Raw genomic sequence first — 27,101 nt, 5'->3', positions numbered from 1 at the left:
TATGTATAAAGTTATTCATAGTGTCCATTTGCTATCCTTGTAATGACTGCAGGATCTGTAGTGATTTTCCTTGATCATTCCAAAATATTGATAATTCATGTCTTCTTTCTTGTTTCCCACCCTCTTTCTCACTGTCCATTTAGCTGGGTTATTTTCTAATCAATCTGTCTTCCAGTTCACATTCTACTCTTCATTTGTGTCCAATCTGTTATGTGTTATATATTGGTTTCTTAATTATAACCAACTTTTTCAATTCTAATATCAACTTTTGATTCTTTATATGGAATCCAGTTCTCTGGTAAGTTCTCTTTCTCTCATACCTACTTTACTTATGCATCTGTTTCTACTATCTGTGCTTTTCTTGCTTCTGTCTTTGGTATACCTAGCAATTTTTAAGTTGAATGTTAGAGATTGTGTATAAAAATTATAAAGATTCTGCATAAGGTTATCTTCTCCAGAAGAGTTTTTATTTAACTTCTGGCAGGTGGTAAGATTAAGAAAATATCGAAATCCACTCAAGGATTTAAGTGATTTGAGGTTGGGTTGACATTTTTGTAAGAACTGGTCTGAATCTTACTCACTCTTATTCCTAGGGTATATCCTTTCATGAAACTTACTACAAGCCTGAGAAATTACCAAGTCACCTCCACCATTTACAAATCTAAAAACCCTCAAAAGAAAAAGAGGTATAGATTGTTTAGCTGGCTCCAATATATTTTCATTCTTTCCAGGGTCTTAGTCCCCAAATGTTGATTACTTTCCTAGATATCTAATACCTTCAAGTAGGTGATTTCTTATTTTTTTTAATCCAGCTTTTCTATTTTCTCAGAGGAAGGTTTTGTCTGCTGTAAGATAAGAAATAAAATAAAATAAAATCTGTAAGATTAAGTACTTATAGATCAGTTCATGATAGATAAATAAGTTGAGAGAATATATACCATGTTGTCTATGTTTTATCAGTGAAGTAGGAGTTTAGGTTATAGGCTATGAAATGAGAGAGCTTGGGAATTTAATGATGGAATAGAATGCTTAGGGAGAATGGCAAATGTTTAAATAATGATTATGAGAATATTGAAAAGGATAAGAACCAAGTAAAGTTATTTGTACTTCTTCAATATATATTGTAGATGATCTGTATTGTGGATAAATCGATCAATATTGCTTCCTCATCCTAGGTGACCTACTGAAATACTTGATGGAAAATGAAGATTGTATTCACTTATGCATTGTTGCATTTTCCATTGAGGTGAAGGCAAATCAAATAATATTTACTGCTCTGTTCAACAATCAAGCATATCATTCACCATCTCTGACCCTGGCAATGTTAGACAACGTTCTTTTCAAGTCAGTTTCTGGCTCTAATGCTTCCTTAACAATCTCCAATAAACCTCAGCCACGCCCTACTGAAAATGAACCCAGTGGAAAGTATGTTATTCTTTAATTAAATTTGAACTTAACACTTTACATGCATTTTCTCACCATATATGATTATGCTTATATGATTAAATAAAAGCTATTTATAGAAACTTGTATTTTCTGCTATGTTGATTGTCTGATATATCTACCTTTTTTCCTTCTTCTGTAGGATAACAAGTGGAGATTCAGTGGCCTTACATGTACATCTTGGCATGGCTCTTTTGATCAGTAGTTTTTGTCTCCAGACAGTGAGTGAGAGGGTCTCCAAGGCAAAGCACATCCAGTTTGTGAGTGGGGTCTCTGTCCTTGTGTACTGGGTTTCTGCTCTGCTGTGGGATTTCATCATCTTCTTCGTTACCTGCTGCCTAATACTAGTGAGTATTAGATAAAGTTTCTTGAGGACTTATTTTCTTTCTGTACCCCATGGAAAATTCCTATTATCTAATTATATTATAAACCTAACTGCTGATAAACTATCTTTTCTCATTATCTTAAAAAACACAGTGCCGAAGTCTCATTGTAGACACTTTCTCATATTCCTTCATTAGGCAAAAATAACTTCTTTGCAAAAGCACAAAGACCTCTCGTGGACTAGTTCCCCATTTGTTTCCTCATCATTTTATGGTGACCCCAAAAACCTCTCTGAAAGTGGGAATGTTCCTACCTGTAATAAGAGGTACTTATACTCTTATTACATACCTACATGGAAGTATACATACTACCTTGTCTTGTCCAGTTTTGTTCTCTACCAGACCTTCTAGTTATACTATTGTCAGCGTTTTCTTTGGGTCTCTCTCAATTTATTTTAAAAATTTTATTGAACATCTGCTATTACCCAGACATTATCCTGGGATTCAGTGTGTGGTTTGTTTATAACTAAATCTAAATCTTATCTCCCAGTCCTCCTCCTGTTAAAGTTCCTAACCAAAGCTTCAAGGAAGATCTCCATGTAACTGGGTAGGATGGGGGCGGGGGGGAAGGCATCGGACAGGAATGGTGCCCCTGTTGGTGGGAACGTAAATTAGTGCATTCACTATGGAAAACAGTATGAAGGCTCCTCAAAAAAAAAATAATAATAATAACAATAGAACTACCACTTGTCAGATCTGTCTCTCTCTCTCTCTCTTTACCTATCTATCTGTTCCACATCTTCTTTATGCAGTCATCTGTTGCTGAACACTTAGGTTCCTTCCATATGTTGGCTATTGTAAATTATGCTGCTATAACCTTTGGGGGGTACATATCTCTTCAAATTATTGTTTTTGTTTTCTTCAGGTATATACCCAGGAGTGGAATTGCTGGACTAAATGATAATTCTATTTTTAACTTTTTGTATAGGTATAGTTCATTTGCAATAATATATATTATGGCATATATATCTATATCTATATCTATATATATAGATATATATATATTTAAAATATGTGTAATGGAATATTAGTCATACAAATAATGAAATTTTGCCATTTGCTACAATATGGATGAACCTGGAGAGCATTATGCTTAATGAATTAAGTCAAATGCTATATTTTATCCCTTATATGTGGAATCTAAAAAGTAAAACAAACAAATGAATGTAACAAAACAGAAACAGACTTAAAGATATAGAGAACAAAGTAGTATTTACCAGTTGGGGGAAGGATGGGGAAGGGGCAAGATAGAGATTGGGGATTAAGAGGTACAAACTACTATGTATAAACTAAATAAGATTCAGGGATATATTGTAGAGCACAGGGAATACAGCCAACATTTTATAACACCTTTAAATGAAATATAGTTTATAAAAATATTAAATTACTATTTTGTACACCTGAAACTAATAACTGTAAATCAACTATAATTAATAAAAAAGAATTAACGAGGGCTATATTCAACAACGTGGGAGGATCTCACAAATATAATGCTGAGTGAAAGAAGCCAGATACAAAAGGTTATATATTGTATAATTACATTCATAAAAAGTTCATAGTGCAGATAATACTGTACTTTATTATTTAGAGATGCATGCCAATGTGATAATACTGTAAAAAAATATAATGACAAGAAGTGTTTATGATAAAAGTTAGAAAAGTGGTTACTTTTACAGTATCTGGAGGAGTTCATGATATAAGTTTCTTTGATATAAGTACTGGTGTTGTGGTAGTTACTCATGGATTGTTTTGTGATCATTCATTTATATTCATGCAGTCTTCTAGGTATGTGTTACAGTTCACATTAAAGGTTAAACTTCTTACTTGAAAACCTTTTTTGCATATTCATTTATAGATTAATTTGGGTAAAATCTATATATTCATAATGCATGGCATTCTTGTTCAAAAACAGAGTGTTCTGCTTATTTTCCAACTAGGAATTCAACTTTTCTTTGAAATAGATTATGATTTGTGATACTGAAGGATTATAAGCCTTCAAACACAGAGATTTTTAGACTATTCCAACTTTTACTTGACTACCTCCTTGTTTTATTCTTTAGGTTTACAGTATACTCATTCAAAAACAAAACAACCTTAGCCATAGACTGAATTACAATCTACTAATCCTCTCCATTGCTATTGCTACCACCACCAAGAACACCAGTTATTAACCGTAATACGACCCCTCTTAGCTTACCTTACTATTTACTTCTTGGTTGTCCTGCTAATTGCACAAAGGGACAACCCTAATATTTGTAGAGAAACTGCAGTTACTAACTAATGAGACATAGATATCCAGATATTTATTTCCTTTAACAACTATAGTTTCCTCTCCACCACCACCGTCTGTTCAATTTAGGTCCCTCTAATTTTGTGCTTCACTGTGTGGTTTTCAATTTCTATTAGAAAAATTTAAGAAAGAAGTCCCAGAGTTGCTTAGGTGAATGTAATGGAGCTGGAGGAGTAGAACGTAACCAGCAGACCCAGTTTGAAGGCAGATAGCAGTGATAGGTAAGGTATGTAGTCAGAGGGAACATCTCTATAGAAATAGTCTCTCTTTGGAGAAATAATCTACTTTCTGGGAAAACTGAGAGTTAGGATTATTGAGGGAAAGTATAATGACTTCGTTTATGGATTTTTTAAAAACTGTCCCAAGTTAAAAAGGGAGGAATTACAGTGGTTCTCCCCACTCGACTGTCCTCTAATGAAGAAGATGTGGAAGTATTTTACTTCATCCTAATAGGCTAAGCCTTTTTTTAAGAGGCAAATTGATTTTAATTAATGAACATATCTGTACTAAATAAAGATAGGACTCCTTCTGTAAATGTTCTAGGTTGAATTATTTTTGCACTTACCCTTCACCTCGACTTTATCTCTGTACCCTGTGTTTCAGGGAGTGTTCAAGTACTGCCAGTTGGATATATATGTCACTGATTACCATTTTCTGGACACTATGCTGATCTTCACGCTGTATGGCTGGTCTGCCATTCCCCTTGTGTACCTGCTGAGCTACCTGTTTACTAGAAGTACTTCTGCCTACATCAAACTTGTGCTATTCCACTACCTCTCAGGCATTTTCACTTTCCTCATAGATGCCACATTTCAGTTCGGTAAGGGTAAGGACTTCACAAAATTTCTCTTTCCCTGGAAGGCAGCAGTAAGTAAATAAGCAGGGCATGGACTACAGATATTAGTATAAAATTAAATTCTAGATTTTGAGAATATCCTAAGCTTGATGTAAGTCAATAAAATTATTTTGAGTGCCTGTGATGTTCTAGGCATTGTGTTAGAGCTGGGAATCCTCATTTTGAGGTGATGGGACTCAACGTGACCTACAGGTTCTTTGACAAGATTCCTCCTCTGTAACCCCACATCTTGTAGCTCCAACATATAACTTGAAGAATCTGTTTTGCACTGGATTTTGAAAATATAGGAGCATTTTTCCCTGAGATTCATTGACTCCTTTGTCAGAGAGAAAGAGAGAGAGAGAACATAAAAAGCAACTTTCTTCTGAGAAGGGCAGACCTCAGAAAGTTAGAATAAATTATATCTCAAATATATTAGATCATGATTGTGTTTAAGAGTGTTATCCCTTGATACTGTGGCATTTTGTAGTGTGGGGAAAAGAAGGGAGAGTAGAGGAGAATCTTGAGTTCTTAGGAGAAGCCAGCAGTCTTGTTGAGAGAAGGTTTTATGGTGTGGTGCTGAATAACAGCCGCATTAATCAATGTTTGATTAATGAATTAATGAATCCTGAGCACCCTAACAAGATTTTCCAGAAAGAAGAAAGACTCTGTATGTACCCGACATAATTATAACTAAGCCAGTTTTCCTTCCTTCTGGGCCAGTTTCTGCAGTATTCTTAAATTTGTATCTCCACACTTTTCTTGTTTGATTTTGAGAATTGGGGAGATAGTAACTAAACTGACCATTATTATAAACAGAGTTCTTAAAAGAGAGACTACTCTTAAGAGAGAGCTTTGTTGAATCACTCTACAGGATGAACCCGAACCGGCTTACACGCTTCACCACTCCAGGCCTCCCTGTGACTGCAGAGCCCCATAAGCACTGGCTTCCTGCCGCCTTCCTTTAGCCCTTCACCTGTCGTACACAAACTGCCTGCAAACTCCTTCAGGAATGAGCATCTCACATCAGCAAGGCACGCATAGCAGACAAAAAAACTTAGAAGAGATAAGCCTTAGCACTCATTCTCACAAAGGAATTCCCAAATTACAGGAAGCAAATATCTGTATATTTTTGCACACCTTTCCAAAGAGAAATATTCTGTTACATGGAGAAGACTCACCTGAAAGCATTTGAGTTTGTGAGCCCTCTAGGTTAGGACCTAGAATGAAATTATTTAAGGGACTATAGAGAAGAGGAATAGTTATGTGAGGATAACAAAAAGAAGAAATTACTGTTTTATAAAATTTAAGAGACATTTTTGGGGAGAAATGTATCGCAAAGGGTCGTGAAGGGTACAAACAACAGTAACAAAAAATACCTAGTAGATTTTCAACTAGAAGGTCAGAGGAAGCTTCCACTTTTCAGCAGCAGAACAAACTCTGTGAATGATACTCAGCCAAAAATAATGAACTGAGAAGAAAGTATAGAATTGGTAGAGTTCAAGAATAAAGTGAAAGCAAGTGTTTACCTTGAAGGTAAACAGCATTAAAGTTAGTTTTGACCTGAGGTTTTTGACAGGATCTGATGACCTTAATTTTCTATTTCCATAAGTTGTAAGAAACAGAGATTAGAATGAAAAGTATAGAAATACAACAATGGCTTAGTTAGATTCCTGTCTAAAATTGGAAGTTCAAACGGCTAGGTGCTCATTACAAGGGCGAACAAAATTTAACCAATGCCACAATCGGGCATGGAAAGGAAATCTGCAGAGTTTGGATTTGGCACTAGACTAAGGCACAGTGGTTTCCTTTGGAACTTGTAACTACTTGCAAGTACTCATGTAAGCTTGGATCCTGAAATTATAGTGCCCGTGTAAGCCAAAAAACATAATCTGATCATTTATTGTAAATAACCTCAGTTGGCTGTGTCTCCAGGTGAGTGGCAAAGGTATACACAATTCCAAGACTTCAAAGTAGTCCCACAGCTAAGTTTTCCGGATAACCCGAGATCAAGTTAAAAGAACAAAGAAACAGATCTTAAGAGCTCATGGTAGCAAAAAACCGCAAACTGTAGACTCAGAATCAGACCTGCAAATTTTAAGCTTTGAGAGGTTTTAGAACAGAATCTAACATAGGTATGTTTAAGATATTTAAATAGTAACAGAATCCCAAGTATTTGCGCAAAAATATAGAATCTATATCATAGAAATATATAATAAATAATAGAGCATATATATGCATGTACTGCGTATGTACAGTATACATATATAATATGCCTCCACTGTGTGCCAGAACTCCTTGCCTGTTTATCTTAGAGATACACCCGAGGAGCAAAACGGTCCCCTCTGCCTGGGGTATAAACAAATCTCAGTCCTACCTATGAAGTTGCAAAGCCCCTGGGTACGGAGTCATGTTTCAACCTCACCTCCACCTGGGAGCCGCGCACCAGCAAATATGGTGGCTATAGCTGAGCCCTGCCTCTCTTCTCCAGAGAATGCACCAGTGATGGTGCCACGGGCCTGCAGACAGAGACTATGGCCCAGCTGCGTTGTCCCCTCCCTCCAACTCGCACCAGCAGTGTTGCTTTTTTTTTTTTTTAATGGGTGACAGAGTCTATTCTGTCCTGTATACACTCCCAGCCATGGTGCATAACACACTCCAGCCCCCTGAGGCTGCCTCTGCACAGTCAGTCCCGTCCCTCTGCCTGGCCCGGGCAGCCAGCTCTGGCCCACCCCTTGTGTCTAGGGCTAGGGATCGCAGGGACCCTTGAAGCTAAAGAGAGATTTTATAGCTTTAACTATTAACAGTGAAAAGGCTAAAACCTAACTAACAAACCATCCAACTTAAAATAGTTAGAAAAATAATATCATAATAAACACAAAAAGTATAAGTAAAGAACAAATAAGAGCAAAACTTAACCAAATGGAAAGTAAATATACAACAGAGTATACCCTCAGAGCCCCTAATCAACTAGTTGGGGGGATAAAATTGGCAAAATGGTGAGATGATGAAGATAAAATAAATAAATGTTAGGTATTCAAATGTTTTATATGTCTAGTTGTTACATACACATGTGTATATATATATGTACATGTATTATATGTAATGTTACACCAATGAAAAATAAGAGGATATGATCAAGTTAGGATAACAAATGTAAAAACTTCAAGTAAAATTTTCCATTTCTAGAAAAAGTGCAATTACTAAATCTGATTTAAGAGGTCTTAGAAAATTTGAATTGTATTACAAGCATTGAAGTAATTAATAATTAAATTATTTTCACAAAGAAAACAAAGCATAGATAACACTGTTGGTGAGTTCTATATATTCTTCCAGGTAGCACAGAAAAGAACATGCTAGTACTTTCAACCCCTTCTATGAGATTAGCAAAAGCCTAATGCCATAATCTGACAAGATTATCATAAACTAATTTAATTCATAAACATGAGTTCGAAAATTCTAAACAAAAGATTGGTAAACTGAATCTAAGAAGGTTGCTTTCATATTAGAAAATCTATAAATATAATTCCTATCTTAATGAACTAGTGGGGGAAACAATCATCTCAGTAGCAAAAAAATCAATGATATATAATAAAATTTCTTAGTAACTAAGACTAGGGGAAATGTAACTGACTTTATAAAGGGCAAATGCATATGCAAAACTCAATCGCAAATACAACATTCAATAGTGGCTTAGTAAAGAGTTCCCTTTAAAAATGAGGAACTAGATGAGTGTGACTGTTATTGTCAATTCCATTATGTAGAAAAATAAATAAAATATAAGCAGACTAGAAAGAAACTACCATTATTCATAAATGCTATAAAATCTGGGGCACTATTACCAGCGTATGAATAACAGATGCCGGGGCAAGCCAAAAGAGCACATGTAAAACATAGCTTTCCCTAGAGTTCTGTAAAAAGAATTCATATTACATCGGTATACATCAAGGTGGCCACACCAGTCGTTTACAGTAGTTTACAATTTAGTTGACTGATACTCCGTTCTGAACGTACAGCACCCATGCTGAAGTGGATGATAATTATTTTCAATAACACCTTTTTGTCAGTTTTTACCTTTCCCCATCCCCAAAGAGGCATTCATCCCTTTGACAGGTAAGATACTCTGTTTCTCTTCCTCGCCTAGAAAGATCTTTACTCTTTGGAAGTGAGAAGATATTTATGACAGCTACAGGTATAAGTCAAAAGATATTAGACTGTTTCTATATACTATGTAATATGGTAGACACCAGCCCCATTGGCAATTTAAACTTAAATTTATTGAAATTAAGTGCAATTTAAAATTCAGTTCCGTAGCCACATTAGCCACATTTCAAATGCTCCATAGCCACATGTGTGTATTGGCACAGCTACAGAGCTTTTCCATAATCATGAGAAGTTCGACTAGAAAGTGCTAGTCTGGGCATAATTAGTGCCACTTTGGGCATCTGTTCGAGTGACCAACAACCAGAATTCTTTAATCTGGATCAATTATTTCTTTGTCAAGATCTACATAGGACAGAACTGCCATGTCTTTGACACTTGAGCTTTCAATACTGGGCCATCTGTCTTTGCTCAAGAACTTTCTCTCTAACTAGCCTTTTATCTTTTTCCCAAAAACCTGAAGTGATTATCAAAATTCAATATGGCAGTTCATAAATTAAGCACATTCATATCTCTAGGAATTTAGTCTCAAATTATTATTGATATTAAATGCATTCTTTGGAGGAGAGACATTCATTATCTCAGCTGGTTTCTTTGAAGATTTTTCTACTCTCAAATATGTTGTAGTTTCCCTACCTGTTTGGTACTGTTGAGTTCTAGGCTATCTCTCACACCTCTGCTTTACTCCTTTAATTGACCAATTAGGATTAGAAATGTGAAAAACAGACAATAGTAGTTTCCTGTTCATATCAGTTACCAGGAAGACATATTATGTGGACTTCACCAAAAATACTTTTCAGAACTCTGCAATCATCAACACAAACTGTGACACCAGATATCAGCTGGAACAAACTTACTGGAAAGTAATTAGTGTTTTTCAAATATAATCATCTGGTTTTTAATCTCTTGAGCTTGGTTTGATCATCATTGGGGGATTCGTTGTCCTGGGGATACTTTATTTCCTATAATGAAACCTAATTTTATCTTTTTTTTTTTTTTAGAAGTTCAACATGGCATGTCAAACGCCACCAGAAACTTCATATTTAATGTATTACTGCTATTTCCCAATTACAACCTTGGGAAGTGCATTGCTGGTTATTTTACTTTCTACCAGATGAAGAAATGGTGCTCCGCAGAAAAACCTCCTGCCCACTTAAATTGTAGTAAAGCAAGTAAGTATCTTGAGGGTTCCTAAGTCTCTAGGAAATTAGTCCCAGGCTCAGCCCATGAAAGATGTGGGGAATCTGCCCTTATTGCAAACAAGAAAGTCAGGACACATGTTCAGTACGCATTGTTTTACAGGACTGAGGAAAAGCCTTTGTAAATATAATGATGCCTCAAAGGCAAATCCAAGGTAAGTGTAAAGTAGTCATCAGATACAGAAGTCAGAGCTACTAATAATCAACCACCTGGTAACTTTACATTCATGATGTTAAATCTTTATGATCTCAAGTTATCTGTGTTTATATTCATTTTGAGGAATCTGACTCTATGCCTCATGTCACACAACTTTTACGGACCAGAACCGGGATTCAAAGTGTAGGTTCTTCCATTGCATAATGCAGTTCACCTACAGGAAAGAACCTCCAGGGGACAAATTTGTATCATAATTGCATTGTATTTACTTCTGTTACCTCCCACCACCATCACCCCTCACAATCACACACACTTACCTGCCCACAACTTATTTGAAGGAATGGATAAAAAATTCCACCCCTTAGTGTCTAATATAGTATTTAAAACATGGAGGAACTCAACTGTTTTAAATAAATAGATAAAAGTTGGGATGTAGTGATGGGATGATAAAGAGCAGTAGGATGGGGGAAGAGAGGCAGAAAGAAGAAGAACAGTACTGCAGATCTGGGTAAATGAAAAGGATAAAAATTCATCTTAAACTCAGAAATCCCTAAGGGTGTCACTCTGTCATTTATTAGATAATTCTTAAAATATCTTATTTTGTCAAGAGTGAGGAGAGTGAGAAAGGAAGGAGTAGTACTTAGTAAGCCAAGTCCTACCTAGAACAGTAGTCGGTGACCTCAAAGGGAAGTTGTGTATTCAAACAGTTCTAAACTATAGGACGGTAAACTTTCAGGGGTGGGACAATGTGGAAAAAAATGGAAAGGAAAAGTTAAATGTAAAATTTAGTGACTTGGAAAGCCATGCTATTACTGAGTGTCCATAGAACCTGGGACTGTTTCTGTACAGTAATGCAGCAGGCTTCCAGCTTCTCCAGATCCTCTCTAACAATTGTCATTTTCCTTTTTAATTATTATTCTAGCCTTCCTAGTAGGTGTGAAATTGTATCTCATTGTTGTTTCAATTTTCATTTCTTTAATGATCAATGATATTGAACATCTTTTCATGTGCTTATTGTCCATTTGTATGTCTTCTTTGTAGAAATGTCTATTCAAATTCTTTGCCCATTTTTAAATTGGGCTGTTTGCCTTTATAATTTCTGGATACTAGACCTTTCTCTGTTATGCGGTGTGCAAAGATTTTCTCCCATTCTGTGGGCTTTTACTTTCTTGATAGTGTCCTTTGATGCACAATCGTCTTTAATTTCAATGAAGTCCAGTTTATCTATTGCTTATTTGATTGCTTGTACACTTTAGGTGTCAAATCACTGCTTAATCAAAACTCACAGAGACTTACTCCAATGTTTTCTCCTAAGACGTTTATAGTTTTAGCTGTTATATTTTAAGTTTTTAGTTGATTTTTGCATAAGGTATGATAGGGTTCCAGCTTGATTCTTTTGGATATCCAGTTGTTCCATCACTCTTCATTTAAAGCACTATGAATTTCCCTCACTGAATTGACTTGGCATTTTTGTTAAAATCAATTGACCTTAGAAGTATGGGTTTATTTCTGGATTCTCAGTTGTATTCTATTGATATATATGTTTATCTTTATGCCAGTACCACACCCATCTTGATTACTTTAGCTTTGTAGTGAGTTTTGAAATTGGAACATGTTACTTTGCAATTCCATATACATTTAAGAATTAGCTTTTCTTTACACAAGAAAAACAAACCTAGTAGGATTTTTACTGAGATTGCTTTAATTTTATAGAACAATTTAAAAAGATTTAACATTTTTACTGTTTTTAGTTTTACAATCTGTAAAGTTGGTACATTCCTTTACTTATTTAGTTCTACCATCCATTTTTAACTTAGGTCTTCCTTATGTTTACTTAATTCTGTTTAGTAGTTATTGGTTTAGAGATATGCAAATATATTGTTAGCTTTATTCCTTCCTATCTTCTGATACTGTTATAAATAGTATCACTTTTTGAGGTGTCATTTTTATTGTTTGTTGCTGATATAGAGAAATACAGTTAAAAGAGTTTATTTTTATATATTAAGCTTGCTAAGTTATTTTATTAACTTTAATAATCTATGTGAGGGGGGAGGGTATAGCTCAAGTGGTAGAGCACATGCTTAGCATGCACGAGGTCCTGGGTTCAACTCCCAGTACCTCCTCTAAAAACAAATGGACTTGACTACCCCCCCCACCCACAAAAATAAAATAATTAAATAATACAACAATAAATAAATTAAATATTTTAAAAATAATAATCTATGTGTAGATTGCTTTTTATTTTCAATGTATACATTCAAAGCAGATGCTAATAGTGTATTTCTTTTCCAATCATATGTATTTATTTCCTGTTCTTGACTGACTGCTTTGTCAAGGATATATAGTTGAAACTGGATCAAAGTGGTGATAACAGACATCCAGTTTTGTTCCAATTTCACAGTGAACGTTTTCCACTGAAATTGTGCCCCTATGTCACTCAGCTTTTATAAGCCAGAATTGGGACTCAAAAGATCCCAGTTCCCTGGATTAAGGAAGTTTCTTTCTATCACACGTTTGGTAAGAGTTTTTTCAATTATGAATAATTTTTCAATTTTATCTGATGCTTTTTATTGCTTCTATTGAGACATGTAAATGATTTTTCTTTTTGTTCTACTAAATCACATATTTATTCTATTAAATTACATAGTGAATTATATAGGCTGAATTTATAATATTAAATAATAAATTAAATAATAAATGGAATAACTGTGCAATGAGATGTTCTTTGGGAAGAATTTTAATTATTGATCATATTTCTTTAATAAAGATAAGATCATTTGGGTATTCTATTAATAATTTGGAGAGAGGATTTAATAGAGTTTTTGTAAGATCATTCATTCCACCTAAATTTTCAAATGTATAGGAGTAAATTTTCTCATAGTATCACATGGTATTTTTAACACCTGTAAGTTCTATAGTGATATCCCCATTTTCATTCATGATATTACTAATTTTTTCCATTTGTATTTTTTTCTTGACCAGTATTACTAGAGGTTTATTAACTATATTAGCCTTTTCAAAAAAGTCTTTCATATTTATTGATTCTTTCTATTCTGTTTGTTTTCTAACATTAATTTATGTTCTTTGTTACTTTCTGCTACATGATCCATTTGGGGGTTTTATTTTCTAACATCATGTGTTTTTAAATCATTTATTCTCAGTCTGTATTCTTTTCATGATGTATATCAGTGGTTTGGGAGGTTTTTGGTTTTTTGTTTTTTGTTTTTGTTTTTTTTTTTTTTTTTGCTTAAATTCTCTGAGTTTCTTGCATCTGTGACTTGGCATCTCAGTACTTTTGGAAAATCCTCTTCTTGAGAAGGCAACAGTTCTGAGAAGAACAAGTCGGAAGGCAGAATTATCCCTTGGGCACTTGATGTTGTATAAAAAGAAGGAAAACTAGCATAAGTTAAGTGTATTGCAGAAACAAAAGGTTATCAGGGAATCAGAAAACTATATCCATACTACCACCACCACCACTATCTGCAGCAGAACCTTTATTTTACCCTACCAACAGAAATAGCTTTCATAAAGTAAGCAGCCAAGTAATTAGCTCAAAATCATCATCGTTACTCCATAAAATGATTATTTTGATGATCCATGAAAATTCAAAACAATTCACAACAGGGATAGCCAACATTCATACAAAACGAGGTATGACAAGACAAAAAATAAAAATGAAACATGAGAAAATAGTCTTGTAAAAACCACAGAGATAACTTAACTAGAAATATACATACAGTGGATGCAAGGCAAGGGAGCAAATGGGTTGATACTACATGGAGGGAGTGGTCTTTACTGTACTATTAGTTCAATTTCACTTTAGGTTTGCAGATTTTAGAAATTGTAACATGGAGGGAAAACAAGTTCAAGAAGACTACCAAGAGTATAGTATACTACTTTAAGTTCAAATTTTAAAATTGTAATATTATTTACTGAAATATATATGTGCGTGTATATATATTTGTGTGTGTGTATGACGGCCACTTGTATCTATGTAAAATAGTGATGCAGAAAATGATTCATCTTAGTGGTTACCTCTGGAGGATAGAAAAGTGAAGGAAAACATTAAGTATTCACAAATTATTTGGAAACTTTTCATTTGGGGGAGCTAGGTTTATAGATTCCATTATGATATTATGCTTACAATTTATACATATAAGCTTCTGTATGAATCAAGTATTTTTAAAACATAATTCTAAAGTGTGAAGAATGGAAAAGATGAACCAATACTAGGCGTGATGGTCTACGCAGAAATCTAAAAGAATCCCCTTATAAATTATTAGACTTTGTAAGAGTTTAATGTGGTAGATGAATGAAAAATAAACACAAACATAAAGTTCAATTGCATCTCTATACATCAACTACAAAAACTTATAAAATATGATCCTAAAAAAAGAGAGTTCAGTAGCCAAATATGAAACATTCTTAATGCTGGTAAAAACATTAGGATGCATGTACCTTTTCAAATTAGTGTTTTTGTTTCCTTCAGGTATATACCCAGGAGTGGAATCACTGGATCATATGGTGGTTCTATTCTTAATTTCTTGAGGCACCTTCACATTATTTTCCACAGTGGATGTACCAATTTACATTTCCACCAACAGTAATCAAAATAGTATGGTGACGTACACAAAAATAGACGTATAGATCAATGGAACAGAGTAGAGAAGCCAGAAATAAACTCAGGCATATATGGTCAATCAATTTATGACCAAAAAGAGAAAAATATAAAATGGAAGAAAAGACAGTTTTTTCAATAAGTGATGCTGGGAAAATTGGACAACCTACTTACAAAAGAATGAAATTACAACATTTCTCACAACATACACAAAAATAAACTCAAAATGGATGAAAGACCCAAATATAAGACCAGAACCCATATGTATCTCTTTTTATCTCTGATGAGTTAAAAATAGCACTTTACCTCTGTGATCTTCCTCCCCCAAACCTCCGAATAAGACTAGTCTAATTATGACAAAAAAAAAAAAAAATCAGACAAATCCTAATTGAGAGACATCTTACAAAACTGTTAATGTCATCAAAAATAAGGAAAACCTGAGAAACCATTACTACCAAGAGGAACTTAGAGAGACATGAATACTAAATGTAATGTGGATTCTGCATTGGATCATGGATCAAAAAAAGAACATTACATTTTAAAAATCTAGGAAATTTGAATAAATCAGGGACTTTGATTAATAATAATGTTCGTTAATTATAACATGTACCTTACTAATGTATGTTGTTAATAATTAGGGAAACAAGAGTGCAGGTATATGAAATTCTCTATATTCTCTTTGCAATTTTTCTGTTAAGTATAAAACCATTTAAAATTTTTTTTAAAGGAGGGTGACTTTCTAATTTTCTTGTGACAGGAATTCTGTTCTTTTTACTCATTAACTTCTCAAGAAAGTTCAAAATGTGTCAACTAATGGTCATTTTTACTTTTTATAAACATTATCTTTTGCTAGGGTATTTGCACTCTAATACTTTCTTTTAATTGTCAGTTTAAGGTTTCACACTTCTGAAATGATTTGAAGCCTAGTTTTCATGACATGCAATCATTATTAAACATATACATAAATATATTAACATTTATAAGCTTACTTGATTAACATATATTTATGAAGATCAGTCTCCAAAATTCGTTGTTCAAATGGTATTTTTGTAAAAAGATAATCACTTCTCTCACTCTAAATATTTTACTTGTCTCAATTTAACCTAATATTTCATTTTATCCTATATTCCTTCCTCTTGATTGTCTCCTTAGGCCTTGTTTATGGTGTCAGTGTTCTACAGTAAGATATCTCTCCCTCTTTTTTTTTTTTTTTTGCAGTCTCATATAGTGCAAAGAATATTTATTCTATGGAAGAACAAATGATTGGAAAGTATATGATTATGATGAGTACCACAGGCTTTATTTTTCTTCTCTTGCTTTTGTTTTTGGACACTACTTTGTGGAAATTAAGAACATTTTTCAATCAATACATTTACTTTGGTATCTATAAGACATTCAGAAAGGTGAGTAATTAAGCATAGATCTTAAGAATAACTCTAAGGAAATGGAACAATGGGCCTAAAAACCCTGTATCTACATACGAATATATCAGTTACTGAATAAAAGAAAAATGCGTCCACAGAAATATATTTTCTTAAAACTTATTGAGGTATAATTTACCTACAATAAACTGCATTCACTTTGTTCGTTTCAAGGAACCAAATTGTCTCCATTAACCTTCTCTATTGTTTGGCTTTTTCTCTTTCATTGATTTATTTTGGTTTTTATTTTTATCATTTCCTTGCTTCTATTCACTTTTGTTTTACATTTCTCCTTTTCTTCTAGATTTTTTTATGGGAAGCCCGAAGCATTCTCTTTAGGTGTTTCTTTTTTCCTTATACATAAACATTTAAAGCTAAATAAACATCTCCCTATAAACAGCGCTCTAGCCGTACCCTGAAAAAAATTGATTTCTTATATATTACTAGCCCTCAAATGTTCAAAGTATTTCCTAATTTTCTGTTGTGATTTCTTTTTTGGATGCATGGGTTACCTAAAAGTCTGTAGATTAATTTCCAAATATTTGGGAGTTTGCTAGATACAGTATTATTGAGTCAACTTAATTGCTTTATGGTTAAAGAAACATTCTATATTCAATCCTTTAAAATCCATTGATAGTTGTTCTATAGCTCAGAATATGATCAGTCTTCATGATGTGCCATGTGCACTTGAAATAAGTGCATTTTTCATTTGTTTTGTTATAAGGTCCTATTAATATCAACTAGGTTATGGTGATTGATGGTATTGTTTACACAACCTAGTTGTTAACTGGTATTTTTGTCTGACTGATCTATCAATTGCTAAGAAAAGGGTCTAAGATTCTGATCCTGATTGTAAGTTTATTTATTTCTTCCTTTAATTATGTTGATTGTTTCTTTATGTATTTTAAGTATCTATCAATAAACATTTATTATTGTATGTCTTCCTGAATTGAATTATAAAATATCACTCTATCTCTGGTAATATTCTTTGTCTTCAAATAAGTTTCTTCTGGTACTACCATGGCACCTCCAGTCTTCCTACGCTTACATTTGCATGGTGTATCATTTTACATCCAGTTATTTTCAAACTTCTGTGACTCACTGTAAACAGCATGTAGTTGGGTCTTAATGCTATTCTTTCTAGTAGTCTCTGACTTCTAAAACTGAGAGTTCAGTCATTTATATGGTTGAAATTTTATCTACCACCTTTATTGTTCGGTTTGTTTGTCCCTTCTGTTTTTTGTGTCTCTGCTTTCCCATTCCTGCCTTGCCTTGGATTACTTGAATATATATGGAATTCCATCTTGATTTTTCAATTGAATTTTTAGCTGTGTTTCTTTGCATTGCCTTTAGTGTCTGGTATAGTGTTTACAAAATATATACTTAATTTTTTTTTTTAGGGTTTATATTGTAAAATGTAGAAAACATGAAACTGTGTGTCCGTTTCTACCATTCACTGTTTTTAATGCTATAGTTGTCATGTGTCTTACATCTATATATGTCCTTAACATTTTTAACCATGAAAAATTATACTGTAATTTTACCTTAAAACATCATTTGTTTCAAAGTAATTAATAGGAAAAATGCTTTTATGGTTACCTAGATATTTAAAATCTCTGGTGCCATTCATTCTTTCCTGAATATGAGCTTTCTTCTATCCTTTCCCTTTAAGTTGAAAACTTTCATCATTTATTTTGGTGAAAAATTGGAGAAGAAATATCTTCATCTTCATTTACCTGAAAATATCTTTATTTTTATTCTTGAAGTATATTTTTTTGCTTTTTTCCAGAAGTCTGGGTTAATAGTAGTTGGGTGTTTTTCTCAGCACTTCTAACAATGTCATTTCACTGTCTTCTGGCTTATTTTAATTCAGAAAAGAATATGGCAGTCATTCAAATTATTGTTCTGTTTTATAAAATACATATGTTTTTCTTTGGGTGTCTTCAAGAGTTTCTGTTTATCTTTCATTTCCTCCTGTTTGACTATAATGTACCAAGGCATGATGCCCACTTGGATAAGCTGGAACCATATTTTCCAGACCTCCTTTCTTGTACTGTTTCAGTTTAGAGTTGGTCAAACAAGAAATTCATATGAGATTTTGAAGGCAGAATCTAAGCAGCAACACCTTACTCTCTTAAAATCATTGTGATTAGTGACAGTGAAAAATAGATATAGAGGTGCCAGTGGAATCCAGCTTGTTCATGCTCTCCCCCAGTTTACATCCAGTTCTTCTTCGAACTGCTTGCCCTGCTAACTGGCAGGCAACCAAGCTCTAATGCAGAAACAATAGCCATCTGTATGCCTCTATACAAGCTTTCCTTCAAAGTCCCGTCCACAAGTTGTAAGTGGCTGGCTTCCAACTTCCCTGGCAGGTTCTGATTTCTATACCTGCACCAGTGCTACAAAATATCTGTTTCGTGATTTTTCTCTGATTCACCAATTCTCTCTACTTGTCATACATTTATTTAGATTTTCTATTACTTCTTGAGTCACTTGTAGTAATTTTTGTGTTTGAAATCTTTATGATTTCATCTATCTAATTTATTTGGCCTGCAATTGTTCATAGTGTTCCTTTATAATCCCTTTCTATTTTCATATAAAGTCATTAATAATATCCCCTTATTTCTAAGAAAAAAATTTATCTTGGTCATTCTAGATAAAGTTTTGTAAATTTTGCTCATCTTTGTGGAGAGTCAACTGGGTTCATTGGTTGTCTCTATTTTTTAAATTTTCTACTTTATTAGTTTCTTCTCTAATGTTTATTACTTCCCTCCTTTTGTTTGCTTTAGGTTTAACCTGCCCTTCTTTTTCAAGTGTCTAAATGTGGAAAATTATGTTCTTGATTTGAGATCTTTATTTTTTAAACATATGTTTTTAGAGCTATAAGTTTCCCTCTAAGCATTAATTTAACTGCATTCCATAAGTTCTGTTATGTCTTAATTTTCATTCATCTCAAAGAATTTTCTAATTTCTCTTGTTATCTCTTACTTGATCCACTGATTATCTTGCAATGTTTCTTAATTTCCACATGTTTATGTGTTTCCTTTGTTATTGATTTATAAATTTCATTGTATTGTCATCAGAGAACATACTTTGTATTATTTCAATCCCTGTAAATTTGTTTGTTTGATGACCTAGCATATGGTCTGTCCTGGAAAATGTTCGGTGGGCACTTGAGAAGAATACATCTTCTGCTATTGTTGAATATAGTGTTCTAAAGATGTCTGTTAGGTCTAGTTGGTTTAAAGTGTTGTTTGGTTCATCTTCTTAGTTCTCCTAGTAATTGGGAGTGGGTACTGAAGTCTCCAATTATTATTGTTGTATTGTCTCTTTCATGTCTGCCATTTTATGCCTCATATATTTTGAGACTCTGTTCTTAGCTGTATATGTGTTTAAAATTTTATGCCTTCATGATGGAATAACCTTTTATCATTATGAAATGTCCCTCTTTATTTCTAACATGTTTTACTTTCAATCAGTTTGTGCCTTTGAATGTAAAGTGAGTTTCTTGTAGTCAGTTGTATTAGGGTTCTCCAGAGAAATAGAAGCACTAGGATGATAGTGTGTGTGTGCACTTTTGTGCATCCCATAGATTTTGTATGGTTGTGTTCTCATTGTCATTTTTCTCAAGGTTTTTTTGGGATTAACATACACACTACTATATATAAAATAGATAAAAAAAAAAAACAAGGAAGTGCTGTATAGCACAGGAAACTCAGTATCTTTTAATAACCTATAATGGAAAACAATCTGAAAAAGAATAGATATATGTATATGTATAACTGAATCATTTTGCTTTATACCTTAAACTAACACAGCATTATAAATCAACTATACTTCAATTAAAAATAAATCTTTTTAATGTTAAGGTTATGAAAATATAAGAAAAACTAACTGCTCTAGATAAAAGGAGATAGGAGGCATGAAAACTGATGATACTGAGAGGTCCTGAATGAGACCAGAAAAAAATCATTTTTACTATATAAAATATATACTGTATATCTTGTCACTATCACTTTTTTCTGCTTCTCAGGGGTTTACTTATTTCATTTTACTTTTATTTCTAGTTTCTTCTTGTAGAAGTTTGGATCATTTAGAGTTTTATCCTTCTCAGTATAAATATTTACTTATATAATTCTCTCCCTAGGCACTGCTTTAGCTGCATCTTACAAATTTTGGTATAGTGTGTTACATTGTGTTTTAATTTTATTATCTTCTAAGCATTCTAATATCTTTTGATTCTTTCTGTGTGTATCGTTATTTACAAAATGTGCTGTTTAACTTGTAAATATTTCAAAATTACCTAGCTATCATTCTGCTATTAACTATAATTTTTTTTACTGTTTTTGGAATACCTATTCCATCTTCATAAATTTATGAAGAGTTATATTATGGCCCAGAATATATCTCTATCTTGACATAAGTTCCTAGTGTACTTGAAAGAAAGCATAGTCTGCTCTTTTTGGGTGCAATATTCTTTACATGTAAACTAGATCAAGTTGTTTGATAATATTGTTCAGTTCTATATCCTTACTGTTTTTTATCAACCTATTCTACCAATTGTCAAGAGATTAGTGTTAGAGACCCTAAGGATGACAGAGGATTTTCCTATTTCTCCTTTAGTTTTTCAGTTTTGGCCTTATGTATTTAGAGACTCAGATATTAGATGCATGTGCATTTAGGATTATTAGGTCCTATTAATGAATTGGTCTTTTATCATTATATAGTTTCCTTTTTTTTTTATCTCTGGTGATGCTCTGCTCTAAAATTTACTTTGAGATATATATATATATATATATATACACATATATATATATACACACACACATATATATATATATATATATATATATGTAAAACCTCGCTTACCAAATCTTTTGTATATGTTTTGCATGTTTCTTTTTTATTATTTGGTTTTAACTTGTTTATATTATTGTGTTTAAATGGGTTTCTTGTAGAAAACATATTTGACTTTGCCTTTTTCTATTCGATCTGACAATCTCTGCCTTTTAATAGGAGAATTTAGGACACTTATCACTAATGTAATTTTTATGTGGTTGGTCTTAAACTCACTATTCTTGCTTTTTATTTTCTATTGTTTTCACATCTATACTTTGTGGGGTTTTTCCTCCTTTCATGTCTTCTTTTGGATTAACTGTATTTTTATGAATCAGTTGTGTCTCCACCATTGACTGATTAGCTCAATCTCCTAGTTTTAACAATGTTAATTCTTCCAATCCATGAGCATGAAATATCTTTCAATTTGTCGTGTCTTCTTCAGTTTCTTTCATCAATGTCTTACAGTATATAGGAATTTCACCACTTTGGTTAAATTTATTCTTAGGTATTTTATTCTTCTTTATGTAAATAGGAATGTGATTGTTTTCTTAATTTCACTTTCTGATAGTTATTAGCATATAGAAACACAAGAGGTTTTGTATATTAATTTTATATCCTGCAACTTTACTAAATTTATTAGTTCTCCTTATGATTTTAGCTCTTTATTGAATTTCTCTTTGTTAATATATTGTTTTCCTGATTTCACTGACTTGTCTGTTTGTGTTCTCATGTGGCTCACTCTTTAAAGCAATTATTTTGAATTTTTTGTCAGGTAATTTTAAAATCTCTATTTATTTGGAATCAGTTAATTGACATTTATTCTATTCCTTTGGTGCTGTCATATTTCCTTGATTTTTTGTGTTCTTTGTGACCTTGTGTAGATGTCTATACATTAGTAGGAGCAGTTATCTCCTCCAGGTTTTAGGACTGGCTTAGGTAGGGAAAGACCTTCACCTATATATGGGTGCAAGGGCGCCAGCTGGGTAGAGTGCAGCAGAAGCTCTGGCTCAGGATGGGAGTGTTACACAGTGGCATAAATTCTGGTCAGCTCCATCAGCTGAATTTAGCATTATTAAAGATTGCAAATGTCTTTGGCAGTGAAGTCTTCCCTAGCAGTGGTGAGAGCTGCTGATGTCCTCAACAATAAAGGAGTCTTCATGCTCTCTTTTTCTCTTAAGGAGGAAAGTTACAGGAAAAAAGTTTCTCATTGGTGCCAATATATGCCAGGCTAGGGGATGGGTTGACACAGCTAAAATGTATCCTCTGCTTTTCTATGTGGCCATCCTTGGGTTTTGTGCTCCACTGGGTTGCTGCAGCTTCCTTATTGTACTCCAGAGCCCTCCCAGAGCTATTTTCTCTGCAGCTATTTGTTAAATCATTGGGTTTTGGCGGGGAGGGTACGAGTGAGCAGTGCGGCTTTGTAATCCAACATCATGTAGCATCACTTTCCATTGTCTCTTGTGAAAAGTCAGGTGTTAATCTTATCAGGAATCTCTTACGACAAGAGTTTTTCTCTTGCTGATTTCAAGACTTTCTCCTTGTCTTTGGCATTAGCATTTTTTATGATATGCTTGTGGGCAGATCTATTTGTGTTCATCCTACTTGGCATTCACTAAGCTCTAGGTGTGGAGATTAATGTTTTTCATCAAATTAGGAATGTTTCCAGCCATTTCTCCTCCAAAATTTTTCTGCTTCCTTCTCTATTTTCCATTTGACATTCCCATTATGTATCTGTTGCTGAAATTAATAGTGCCCCATATTTCTCTGAGGTGGTGTTCATTTTTCTTGATTCTTTTTTCTCTCCACCCTTCAGATTTCATATTCTCTTTCTGACTATCTACAAGTTTTCTAATTCTTTCTTCTGCCAGTTGAAAACTACAGTTGAGCCCCATAATGAGTTTTTCATTTCAGTTATTATTCTTTTCAATTCCAGAACTTCTATTTGATTCTTTTTAATCATTTCTGTCTTGTTACTGATATTCTCTCTTTGATAAACATTGCCATTATACCTCCCTTTACACCCTCAGGCATGGTTCCTTTACTTTGAAAATATTTGTAATGATTACTTTGAAGCCTTTGTCTGTTAAATCTGACATGTGATGGTTTTTATAGGCAGTTTCTGTTACCTGCTTTTTTCAGGTGTATGGGACACAGTTTCTATTGCTTTTCATGTCTTTTTTTCTTTTTCTTTTTTCTTTTTTTTTTTTTTTTTTTTGCTAAACTCTGAATATTTAAAATAGGTAAATTATGTGGAGTACTATCCTTCCACAGGGACTTTTTGCTGTTTGCTAGTTTTTAGTAACTGTCTAGGCTGTTTTAGTGAAGTCTATTTTTCTTGTAATGCGAAGTCTCTGATGTTGTTTCTCAAGTGACACAGACCTGAGCATGGGCACAGTCATTCTGTAATAATAGTGATTTTTACAGGACTCTCTGACTGTCTCTCCATTACTGTACCCAGCTGTTAAGCTTCACTAATTGCTGGCTTATTTCTGTATTGTTTTCAACAATGCCCTAAGGCATAAGTTGCTCCACAGACTAATTCAGTTAAATTTGGGCTCCTTTGCAGTAGTTAGAGATAAGTGTACAGGATTTGTTCTTGCCCCAGAAGGGCTCTTCATAGCTATTTCTTTCCCTGGTTCTCTCGCCTATGGTTGATTTATATCTCTAATAAAGCTACCAGTCATTTCTTTAACTGCTTTACATTAAACATCCATTGTTTTGAGAGGATCCTTAGGCTTGAATTTCCCCACACTGTCTTAAATAAAGACAGTTCTATGGGGTAGAACATATGCCCTCTCTTTTTTACAGCCAAAATCTACCCCTGGGAAAAACCTCTGAGCCGTGTCTCCAAAGCTGTGGACAGGGACAGTGGTGTGCTTCTCACTTGAGGGACATCTCTACTTCAGGAGCTGGGTGCTCAGTAGGGGATAGTAATCTCTGGTCTTCTTGGCTTGCCCCTTCCAGCATGAAGTTTCTGCCTTAAGAGTGAATTAGAGCCCCGTATACCACACCAACACAAAGTAGAGCCTCCACCCCATGTGCGGGGCTGGGTGGATGAAGGGAACTTCAAATATGCAATTACACTCACCCAGAATATAGCCTCTGCAACAGGTAGATGGTGATTGGGATGAGAAATGCTAACATTCTTCCTTTCCCAAGAAGATGCCTTAGCCCTTGATTGTAAGGTGTGGGAAGAGAGAATCCCCTGTTCTTGGCTGCACCTGCCTGGATTGAAGAGCTGAGAGAAAGGAGCAAAGAAGTGGGTCATGATTCAAATGCCACAGGGTTTTGTTCTTACCAAGTTTAGTAGATTTTCTTGAATAAATGTTTCTTCATTTGATGTATTATGCCCTTAGGATCATTTTCAAAGGCTTTAAATAGTTATTATTTAAATAATTTTTACCAGTTTCACAGGTCCACATATCTCCTCATGTTGCCATTTTGTCTTAAAATTTTTCTATGTGAAGCCTTGTTGATTTTTTCTATCTCCCTTATAAGAGAACGAGTGAATCCTTTATTAGCCTTTCAATGTTGAACATACTGTAATTGTAATAAATCACATTTAATTGATCTCAGCTTTTCATGAGGTGTCCAATTCTAACCCAATAGGCTATGTGATCCTAATTTCTTAATCTGTGGAAATTTAAAAAAATCAATGTGTTCTGAAGTGACTGGACAAAATGGTCTTAAAAATTATGTCAAATTTCTGTTCTAACATCTTGAGATCAGTTTCCTGAAGCTTTTTGGTCCAGATTACTAAGAAGCAATATTATTTTGTAATAGTTACTTTGAAAATATAGGCCATATGGTCCAGTGGGTTTCTCAGGAAATGTCTAGTTAAGCCTTGCTAGTTTTATTAACTCCTATTCCTATTTGATCTTGGAAAAAGTGATTTATTAATAAAATTTTTAAAGATATAAAAAATTAAAAAGATATGAAGTACACACTTTAGCATGTTAATTCACACTCTTCCTGTGATTTGAAATAACTTTTTCTTCTCCTCTGCTCCCCATCCTCAGTCTTCTGATGAGTTATTAATTATTCAAAACTTAGGTTGTACGTGAGATGTTGAGGTGATATTCAGAGACTTCTCTGAATGACTAAAACGTTCTCAATTGGCATCTTTGAGATTATCCCCCAGTGTAGCTTTCATGAAGCCACCCAGTCTAGATCAGACACCTAAAGAGCATCCACCTCTATGATTCTTGTCTTGAAAATATAGGAAAAAGTATCCAAAGAATTATCTGGAGAATCTGAGGATGAAGATGTACAAAATGAAAGAAAGAGAATCCTAGGGCAGCCTCGGCAGTTGCTGAATTCCATAGTGCTCATTAAAGAACTCACAAAGGTAACATCATTCATGGGACAAAGTATGGTGGCTTCATTTCTACCTCAGAGCTTGTCTTTAGCATCCAGGGTTTATTGTGATTATTCAGGATCTATCTATAGTCTCCCAGTGTAATAGAAGAGTTCTTGTAAAACTGTTGAAGTAGTGGCTCATAGAGGTCTGACAAATGTATTTGACCTACAAATATTCTTTACTATACAGTGTTTTCTGGATTTTTTTTTTTAGATATATTTCAAGTATCCAGTCATTCTGGCTGTGAAAAATATCTCCGTTGCAATACAAAAGGGGGAGTGTTTTGGATTGCTTGGGTTCAGTGGGGCTGGAAAAACTACAACCTTCCAAATTCTGACTGGAGATGAGACTGTTACCTCTGGGAATGTGTTCATTGATGGCTTCAGCATCACTAAACATACCCAAAAGGTAAGACACTATCACACTCTAAGATATGAGAACCATAACAACTTGGGAGTGCAGATAACAGGTAGATGGCTGGAGATACTAGATGGGAATCATGATAGATACTGATCTTGATAATGTTGACTCAGTCAGTGGATTCTCAAAAGAGAAATAAATTTGAAGAGTGGTATTGAGGTAGCAAGAACAGAATCTAAGACAAGAGTATCTTTTGGGTCCTTTGAAACTGTTAGATTAAAAGGAAGGTTCTCTCAACAGTGCATGTAACATATGCCAGACAAGGTGCTCCAAGGAAGAAAAGACTGGGCAGAAGGAGAAAGTGACTGCAGTTCACTAGTAACCGAGGCCTTGATCCATCTTAGAGGTTTGGAATAGGATTGCCTTTCAGAGTGGTCCCAAAATCAAAGCAAGGTAGCTGGATTTTGTATCCCTGTTTTCCTGCATCAGCCAAGTGGCTGCAAATGCCACTTGGAAGAGAGAGCATAACTTTGGGAAGAAGCTGAGTAGGGGAAAAATTCAAGAAGAAGAAAATAGTCAAAAGTGCCAAATGCCAGGAAATCTCAAGTAAGTTAAAAGCCTGAAGTAGTGTCCATTGGATTTAGTAACTAGAACTTCATTGATGAAGGTAACAAGAATGATTGCAGTAGGGTCAGTTGTGTGGTGATAATGGGAGCCTAATAGCTGCAATTCTTTCCTCCTCAGTTCATGAGACACTGCCATAATGAAATAAGGAAGAGGGGTTTGTAGGAGCCTGTATGCTATAGAATTAAACAATAATCTACCCTTTATCAGTTTAAGAAAATTCATTTCTCTGTCTACTTTGCTATGAACTTTTAGCATTTTAGCATTGATTTTCTTGTGTGCATTGTTATCATGTGAAAATATTATATAGTTTTTCTCTTTTAATTCCTTAATGTCTATCACTAATTTTAATATTCATTTTTGAATTATTAAACAGTTCTAATGTGAACTTTTAGCATGCTGACTTTTTCT

General features: G+C 33.9%; 1 protein-coding gene across 1 annotated transcript in view; it reads left to right on the top strand.

Moving 5' to 3' along the window:
• Positions 1-2,378: 2,378 nt before the first annotated feature.
• LOC105073768 (phospholipid-transporting ATPase ABCA3) overlaps positions 2,379-27,101 on the top strand; it is a 30,508-nt gene continuing 5,785 nt past the window's right edge. The window contains exons 1-3 of the mRNA XM_074346871.1: positions 2,379-2,432; positions 25,569-25,694; positions 25,920-26,114. Of these exons, the coding sequence (XP_074202972.1) occupies positions 2,379-2,432; positions 25,569-25,694; positions 25,920-26,114 (375 nt within the window). The remainder of the gene's footprint in view (positions 2,433-25,568; positions 25,695-25,919; positions 26,115-27,101) is intronic.

The sequence above is a fragment of the Camelus bactrianus genome, chromosome 18 (assembly GCF_048773025.1).
Source record: "Camelus bactrianus isolate YW-2024 breed Bactrian camel chromosome 18, ASM4877302v1, whole genome shotgun sequence".
Taxonomy (NCBI): domain Eukaryota; kingdom Metazoa; phylum Chordata; class Mammalia; order Artiodactyla; family Camelidae; genus Camelus; species Camelus bactrianus.
This window is presented reverse-complemented; position numbering and strand designations above follow the sequence as displayed.